Source organism: Myotis myotis, unplaced genomic scaffold (assembly GCF_014108235.1).
Source record: "Myotis myotis isolate mMyoMyo1 unplaced genomic scaffold, mMyoMyo1.p scaffold_m19_p_9, whole genome shotgun sequence".
NCBI classification, from domain to species: domain Eukaryota; kingdom Metazoa; phylum Chordata; class Mammalia; order Chiroptera; family Vespertilionidae; genus Myotis; species Myotis myotis.
Genome location: NW_023416401.1, coordinates 9,517,231 through 9,526,615, shown reverse-complemented (window position 1 = coordinate 9,526,615; position 9,385 = coordinate 9,517,231). Strand labels below are relative to the sequence as shown.

The following is a 9,385-nucleotide window of genomic DNA, read 5'->3' as shown; positions in this document are numbered from 1 at the left end:
CGCGCCGTCGCCGCCCGCGGACCGCCGGCCTCGCTGCGGGTGCGCCTCCCGCGGCTGCCCCGGGCCGGGCTGGGTGAGTGGGCCGCGCGCGCCGGAGGGGGGCGGGCAGGGTCTGCGCCGCCGCGGCCCCCAGCGCGGCCAGGCGCGCGCGCTTCCTCCCGCCTCGCGGCCCGGGCCCCGCGCCAGGCCCCGGAGCGAGCGCGCCTCGTCCAGCGCCGGGGGCGGGAGCCGCCTCTGCCCGCGCTCCTGCCGCCGCCCACCGGTCCGTGGGGGACCCCGACACCGACTCGGAGGGGCGCCTGGCTCCCGGCCCCCCGGCCCGGCTCCTTCTCCCCTAAAATAGAAGATGGCGCGTCTGCCCCGCCTGCGCCGCGGGTCTCAGCCCGCAGCCCGTGGGGTCGCCCGGGGTCTCGGCCCGCAGCCCGTGGGGTCGCCCGGGGTCTCGGCCCGCAGCCCGTGGGGTCGCCCGGGGTCTCAGCCCGCAGCCGGTGGGGTCGCCCGGGAACCTCCCACCTGCTCCGGCCCCCGAAGCGCCGGTGGCCGTGGGGCGGCCGGGCGAGAGCCGCCGGCCCGTGTGGGTTCCCGGCGGCTGTGCGCTCGGTCCGGGAGGGTCTAGTCGGGAGAAAGCGGGCGGCCGGGGCTTTTTGTCCGAGAAGATGGGGTCCAAACCGGGTTTGGTGCCTTTTAATGCCGCGTGTCTAGAATGAATGGCACATGTCTCAGAACGCGCCATTCAGTAAATACAAACCTGATGGCTTCCCGACCCAGGAGAGGGGTTATGATGAGTTGGTTTGTTGTTCGCTGGTGTGTGACTTGTTATTATGGAAACTTTCAAACATACGGAAATAAGATCGTGTACTGAATTCCCGACTCATGGCCAACCTGGTTTTATCTATTACCCTCACCCCAGTGGGTTCTTTAAAGCAAATCTAAAGGCGCCGTCGCGTCCGTTAAATACTTGTTTATGTTTATAAAACAACTTTTTTATTTTTTTTTAAATATGTTTTTATTGATTTCAGAGAGGAAGGGAGAGGGAGAGAGAGAGAGAAGCATCAGTGATGAGAGAGAATCATTGATGGGCTGCCTCCTGCACGCCCCCTGCTGGGGATGGAGCCCGCAACCTGGGCATGTGCCCTGCTGGGAATGGATCTGTGACCTGGTTCTTCCCTGAAAGCTCGACCACTGAGCCACACTGGCTGGGTTCAACTCCTTTTTTAAAAAACACAAAGCCATTATTAATCTAATAAGCATTTCATATGATCACCTATCCAGTCAATATTCACATTTTCCCAATTCTCCTTTTCCCCACCCATTATCAGTTTCTCCAAATCAAGATCCACACATCTCTGTTTTAATTTCTTTATCTCCTCCATCCTTATTACGCCTTCCTCCACACACACACACACACACACACACACACACACACACACAGACTTGACTTGTTGAAGAAATCAAATCATTTGTCCTGTCAAGTTTCCTACATTCCGGATTTGGCTTTTTCCCTCCCTGTGGGGTCCTTTAGTAAACTGGTGTTTCGATGACAGACGTAGAGGATTCAGGTTCTACTTTTTGGCAAGAAAACCTGGTCGGGTTTCTATGTCCTTCATATGGCATCGCGTCGGGAGTTAGATAAGGTCTTGTCTGTCTTGGTGTTAAGATTGACTAGTGGACACTCTGTACAAACTGCACAACAGGGTGCCCTGGCTGGGTGGCTCGGTTGGTTGGAGCAGCGCCCCATACACCAAAAGGGTGTGGATCCGATCCTCTCTAAATCAATAAGCATATCCTCAGTGAGGATAAAATAAAATAACAAATTGCACCACAGGACAACTAAATAATTGGCCAGGGAATTACAGAAGGATGCCAGCTAATAACTGCCGAAGGCATGAGAGAACACCACTTTTTGGCAAACCCGAATAAAATAATGGATTCTGGCAGTGATCACCAGTGCCTGTTCACATCAGAAAAGGAGAGACAGCCAGCCAGTGTGTATTTCCTGATGGAAGTGCCCAATACACTTATCAGATCTTGGATGATGGGTAGGGGATACCGATGAAATAAGATTGACCATGAATTAGTTGATAATTACTGAAGCTCGGCAATGGGTATATGGCAATACAGTACACTAATTTCTGCTTCTGTGTGTGTTTGACATTTTTCATAAAAAGTTTTTAAAAAATTGACTAGTGCGTGAGTTCAAGTCAGCTGATCCATCCATTATAGTTCTGTTCTTCATTATCTTCTCATTAAGTGGTTCTCAAATCTGACTGCACATTAGAATCTCAGGGGAAGCATTTTTTTATACTAAAACACATATCTCACTTTCAGAATTTCCTGTTTAAGTGTTCTGGGATGGAGCCCAATCATTGATGTTTTAAAAGCTGATTCTAATATGCTCCAGGGTTATGTACCACTGGCCTAGATCCATTATTTTTAGGGATTGCAAAGTGATTATATTCTACGAGAGGCCCAGTGCATGAAAATCCATGCCCTGGAGGGGGCTCCCTCAGCCTGGCCTGCCCCCTCTCATAGTCCGGGAGCCCTCAGGGTGGAAGGCGACGCCCCCATCACACCTCTGCTGCTGCCACTGCCAGCAGCGCAAGCCTCAGCCCGCCCTGGTTACCTGAGCCTCGGGCCGGCCCTGGGCAGCTGGGGGGCTGAGGGGACTGGGGGTCTCTGGAGGCAGGCGCGCGGAGTGGCCAGGCCTCCTGGGGGCGGGCCTGGCCTTGCTGCCACCTTCCGCCCTAGCAGGGCTGAGGGGACTGGGTGCTGCCATCTTGTGGCTGTGGGCACCGCCATCTTTGAGGGCATGGCAGTCAATAAGCATATCCCCTCCTTATTGGCTGTGGGCGCCGCCATCTTTGCAACCTGCTGCTTAGTCATTTGGTTGTCCCTCGCTAACCCCCCTGCTGGCCTGGTCGCCCCACACAGTCTGTTCGATCGTCCGTTTGGTTGCGATGGTTGCTTAGGCTTTTATATATATATAGTTTATTCCTCCTGTATTTATTAGCTTTTAATTTTTTAAATTTTGTTTATTCTTATCTGTCTTGCAAGCTGCAATCTAATAGGAAACCTCTGCAGATTAAACTACTTAATTATCAGTGGAAGGTTTGATCTTGGAAGTGAAAGTGTGGAGTAGCATATGGAAGGGACACTAGCAGTAACCTAAAGGCTTGTGTGTGGGGTAGAGAGATGTTACCATCTGCGAGTGTAAGGTGTGTGTGTGAGGGGAGTGGGGGGAAGTCGGGGCAGCAGACTGTATCCCCAATGGAAAGGAAGATTAGGTGAATTGTAGTTTGAAAAGCATGTTCAGCCATATGACACATTTTTTAAAAAAATAATCACTTTTAAAGAAATCTTCATATATATATATATATCTTCATATATATATATATATAAATCTTCATATATATATATATAAATATATATATATATTTAAAAGCCTAATATGCAAAGTGTCCCCTTGGGAGTTTGACCAACCAGGATTTCAATTGCTTGCTATCATGTGCACTGACCACCAGAGGCCATCGCGGAGCAAAGGGAGGCCCCAGCCAGCAGCTGACAGCTGCTAGGGACCCTACCCATGCTCGAATTTTGTGCAGTAGGCCTCTAGTTATATATAAAATAAATTAAAATTAAATAAATTAAATGCTGTTGCCCTAACCGGTTTGGCTCAGTGGATAGAGCGTCAGCCTGCGGACTCAAGGGTCCCAGGTTCGACTCCGGTCAAGGGCATGTACCTTGGTTGCGGGCACATCCCCAGTAGGGAGTGTGCAGGAGGCAGCTGATCGATGTTTCTCTCTCATCGATGTTTCTAACTCTCTATCCCTCTCCCTTCTTCTCTGTAAAAAATCAATAAAGTATATATTTTTTAAAAATTAAATGCTGTTTATTGCAACTAAAAATTCAAAGATTTAAAAGAAAAAATAATCTCTTCCCCTCTCCACTTTAGTCACCCCTGGTATTAACAATGTGGTGTGTATCCTCTACACCAGACTTTCTCTGTCTCATATAAATGTGGGGGTTTTGGACATTGTTATGAAAATGAGATCATACCATAGCCATCTGTAAATTTTCTCACTGTCATCCCTTCAGGACAAGAGTTACAGGCCTGACTTAGCTGCAGAACAAATAGTTCATGGCATGACTGTATAATAAAATACTCAATTGTTTCCCTATTGATTTTTTTTCATCTTGCTTCCAAATTTTAGCCACCTTTAACGTACCACAATAAACACCATTACACATAAGTCCTTTATTTCTGTAGGGTAGATTCTCAAAAATGGGAGTTTTGGGTTACTGTGTTGTTATTAACAGCATCATTATTATTGGTAATATATATTGCCAGATTACTCTCCCAAAGCATAATAGCAGTCCACTCGTAACATACGAATGCCAATCTTGTTCTGGTTAGCACTGGCTAGCATTAATATTTGCCAGCGGATTTGGGAAAAATGGTGTTCATTTCTTTAATTTGCATTTCCTCTACCTGGAGATTGAACACTTTTCATGCTTATTGGTTGTTTAGATTTCTTCTGTGAATTTCCTGTATATATCCATTTATCTATTGTATCAGTTTTTTGGTTTGGTTTTGTATATTTTGTCTATCAGATGTTTGGTATTTTGAATTTGTTTCAAGGGACATTAACTCGTTATCATACAGTGTAAATAGTTTTCTTCAGGTGCCTTTTTTTTTTTTTTTTTTTTGTCCTTTGACTCTGAGTCTTGATATATGAAAGTTTATATATAGTGAAAATGTCTATTTGTTTTTTGAAATTTCTTAATTTCCTATCTTGCTAAAAAGGGCTTTTCCAATCCCCAAATTATATACATGTTCTCCTAATATTTTTAAACATATTTTATTGGACCTCTTACATTTAAATTTCTAAACCTCATGGAATATATTTTTATGTGCAGTGCAAAGTGAATATCTTGCATTACTTTTTTTCTGCAAAAATAGCCATTTATATCAGTGCTACTTATTAAATGTCACCCTTTTTACACTTTTGTTACATATTAATTCTCATAAATTCCCAGATTTATTTTAGACTATTCCTTCTCTTTCACCTCTATTTTTTGTGCCAATATTATTCTCTTAATTATAGTATACCCACTTACCTAGTATAGTAAGTATAATATCTAAAAAGGTAATTCTCTACTTACTGTTTTATGTAATTTTCTTGCCCATTCTCAGACATTATTTTCTCCCATCTTTTGATTGTTTTTGTTCCAAGATTACTGTCACTGGAAGTCTGACAGAATTTGCATTAAGTATATCTATACTAATTATGAAAAAAAAACATTTCTGTGATACTAAGTCTTATTAAGAGATTTAATGTGCATCTGGGTCTTTTAGAGCCTGTTTAATTCCTGTTATTTATAGTGATTTTATAAGTCTTTTCTCTCTTGTGAATGAGATCTTTCCCGTTTCTATTTTTATCTGGTTATTGCTAAGACTGAGAGAAGTTATTGACAATTTTGTATATTTATCCAGCTCTCTATCACATGTTCTTATCTTAGTATTTTTTCTTAAAATGTTTTTTGTGTTTTTGTTTTTGCTCCCAGCCCTCAGTATGGATGAACTATGATTGTTTATGTACAAGTTTGAGTTTATTCTCATTTATTCTATTAGATGCACATCTCCCATCACAGAAGTATAGCAGCGATGGCAGATGTGCCCAGAAACAGTGAAAAGAAAAAGAGATGCCAGGAGTTGGCAGAAATCTACACACTCAGCAGATTATTGCTGATCACTTAGAGCAGCAGCCCAGATCCTGACCAGTATGGACCCTGTTACTTAGAGGAGTGAGGCCTTCACTTGGCGTTACTATAGTGCTGCGGAGCAGCGATTGCAACCTTTTTCACCTCATGGTTTACAAACTAATTACTAAAACTCTGCGGCACACCAAAAAATATATCTTTTGCTGATTTAATAAAAAATAGGTATAATTTTGATTCATTCACACTGGATGGCTATTGTTGTGTTGGCTGTTGTCATTTTTTTTTTTTTATTTGACAATCTAAGGGGGAAGAGGCCAATACCCCTGACTAAATAGGTATTGCATTTTTAAAAAATTCTTGCGGCACGCCAGTGTGCCACGGCGCACTGGTTGAAAATGCTGTAGAGCATTGCTCTATTTATGATCATTCAGAGAAAGGGCTCATCATGGTGGGCACCAGGCATACCACTTAGTAAATGTAACTAAATCCCATGTCAGAACCTCAAATAGAGTGGTGATTGCTGTTTATTGTTTACTAGAAGGACTTAAAAAAAAGTAATGGTTGGGAAGTACAGAGTTCCGCTATATTCCCTACGCCTCTCCCCTGTTGTTAACATCTTGCAGTAGTGTGGTATGTTTGTTACAGTTGATGAGCCAACATTGCTACATTATTACTGACTGAAGTTTACATTAGGGTTCATTCACTCTGAGTTGTGCATTCTGTGGGTTTTGACCAATGTATAACGATGATGCCTGTCTCTACTGCATCACGCAGGAGAATAGTTTCACTGCCCTAAATAACAGTTAGTCTCTGGGGAACCCGTTTTTGGTGATTTTGAGCAGTGATGTGCAATAACGCCTAGGTGATCTTTCCATTGCAGGGTAGAAGATGTCCATGGATGTGACGTTTCTGGGGACAGGCGCGGCATACCCATCCCCGACCCGGGGTGCCTCTGCTCTGGTTCTGCGGTGTGAGGGCGAGTGCTGGCTCTTTGACTGTGGGGAGGGAACCCAGACGCAGCTTATGAAAAGCCAGCTTAAAGCAGGTCAGTGTGCATCCAGCTATCTCATTAAGAGCATCTCTTGTTCTGCTGCATCTTCCTGGCTTTCCTTGGGCCTTTGCTTGGAAAGCCCTCAGGCATCTGGTACACCCACTGAATGTTTTTCATTTATTTATTTACTTGTCATTCTTCCTGTAAGTTTTGAGAGCAAAGATTTATAGAGGCTCAGAGTAGAGGATGCAGTGAGAGACATGAGGCTTATTAGAGGGCCGCTGCCCAAGCAAAAGAACAGTGTGTGTACTCACTTCTTTCCACCAGGAGATGTAGGTCTCATGAGAACGCAAAGGGCAGTAGATGATCAGCGGGGGGGAGACGCTCTTCCCACTCGGTTATCAGGGTAGGCAGCTTGGAGGGTGACTTGTGAGTTGTTGAAGGAAGAGGAGGGATTCCCTGGGCTGGAGAGGAGAAGGGCATTTCAGCCAGAGGGAGTGGAGTGAGCAAAGGCCTAGCAGCCGGAAAATTCGGGCAAACGGATGAAAAGCCTTAGCCAGAGTCAGGCAGACCTGCGTTCCAGTCCCAGCTGTGACTCAGCTTGTGATCTTAGCAGATCAGCATCTTGAAAATGGGGATAAAAACTTCTACTTAAGAAGGCATGTTGTGAGAATTATCTATAATAATAAAAGCGTAATATGCTAATTAGATCGGATGTCTTTCTGGACAACTTTCCGGATGAAGGCAGGGCTGCAAGGGAAGCCCAGGTGCCAAAGGGAAGTCGATGCCGGCAGCCAGGGGAAAGAAGGCCTACTCTTGCACGAATTACGTGCATCGGGCCTCTAGTATATAATAATCCCTTTTCTGTGTGGGTGTCTTCTCATCAGTTAACTATTAGCTCAAATGCCATTTCCTCAGAGGCTTTTCCTGAATCTCTATAATTAATTAGTTCCTCTCACCCCAGGCATTCTACAGGCTTGTCCTATTTTTATTAACTTCTTAGCATCATCAGTATCTAAAATGATGTTATTTAAATCGTTGTTTTATGTGCACTGTCGCCCTGTGCTAAGCTGAGTGGTCACTTGTGTGCTTTGTAGATGCCCAGTAAATATTTGTTCAATAAAAGCATGAATAACACGTTCAGTACTTAGTGCAGTGCCTGTCTCTTATTAGGTCTTGACAAATGATGATTATAGAAGTTACTTTCCCTATGACTCAACGAGTGCATGGCATTGGATGACTGAAAGAAAGAGAGTTCTAGCATCCAAGGGTCATCCATAGTGGAGACTGACATGCAAGCAGTCATAATGTAATGTGATAAGGAGAATGGTGGAGGTGTTTTCTAAGTCCTTCTGGCGTATTCCTGTGTTCAGAGAGCATTCCAGAGATGGTAACAGTTGAGCTAGGATCTAAGAGAAGTTTCTCTGGGGAGATAAGTATGGCTGGACATTTAAGGAACAAACAGCGAAGTGAGCAAGTAGTAAAGAAGTTTCCAAACATGTTTGGGGAGTATTTAGCCATCCAGAGCACCGAGTCCTTGGCTAAGATAGAAGAGAGATAAGAATGCTAAAAATAGCTCTCACTGGTTGGGCTCGGTGGATAGAGCATTGGCCTGCGGACTGAAGGGTCCCAGGTTCGATTCCAGTCAAGGGCATGTACCTTGATTGTGGGCACATCCTCAGTGGGAGGTGTGCAGGAGGCAGCTGATCGATGTTTCTCATCATCAATGTTTCTAACTCTCTATCCCTCTCCCTTCCTCTCTGTAAAAAATCATTAAAATATATTTTAAAAAAAGAATGCTAAAAATAAATGTGGGCAGACTGTGAAGTCTTCTGTGGTATGTTAAGGTATTTGGACCTTGCCATTGGCAAAAAGGAACAATTAAAGCAAGCGGTTCTCAACCTGTGAGTCGAGACCCCTTTGGAGGTCGAATGACCCTTTCACAGGGGTCGCCTAAATACATCCTGCATATCAGATATTTACATGACGATTCATAACAGTAGCAACATTACAGTTATGAAGTAGCAACGAAAATAATTTTATGGTTGGGGGTCACCACAACATGAGGAACTGTATTAAAGGGTCGCGGCGTTAGGAAGGTTGAGAACCACTGAATTAAAGGTTTTTAGGCAGGGGTGACATGGTCTGATTTGTGTTTTAGGACAGAGTTTTCCTGTGGCAGGAAGAGAATAGCATCAGAGAGACCAGTTTCAATGCAATTGCATTCATCTGAGAGAAGAGAGAGAAGATGAGGATGTTGAAGCAGGAAGTAGGAATAGAGATGAAGAGACACGTAATCTAAGAGGTACTTGTAGAGCCAACAGGAGGTGGTGACTGATTAAATATCTAGAGTGTGAAGAAGTAAGGAATTATTACAAGTTACAAATGGCTGTGTTTCACACCTGGGTGTCATGAAAAGAGTAGTTGGAGGAAAGAACTAATGACTATCACTTGGGACATGTTCAACCCCAATTATACATTGCCTTGTCCTGAAGCCCTGATGTGACAACAGGTACTGTGCTTTATGTCCCTTGGGTCTCACAAGTGTTCTTTTGTGAAAACTGTCCAGGTAGGCACAGACCAGAGTGGAGGCTATAATATGTAACTGTTCAGAGAGCAGGGGTTGATGTGGCAAAGTGATTAAAATAGAAGAAAATGTTAAGTGTGGTTATT

The 9,385-nt window shown here is 44.4% G+C and overlaps 1 protein-coding gene across 3 annotated transcripts in view; it reads left to right on the top strand.

Moving 5' to 3' along the window:
- ELAC1 (elaC ribonuclease Z 1) overlaps positions 1-9,385 on the top strand; it is a 28,120-nt gene continuing 18,735 nt past the window's right edge. For all 3 annotated transcript variants that reach the window (XM_036321928.1, XM_036321927.1, XM_036321926.1), the window contains exons 1-2: positions 1-73; positions 6,602-6,766. In XM_036321928.1, coding sequence (XP_036177821.1) covers positions 6,610-6,766 — 157 coding nt within the window. In that variant the 5' untranslated portion in view covers positions 1-73; positions 6,602-6,609. The remainder of the gene's footprint in view (positions 74-6,601; positions 6,767-9,385) is intronic.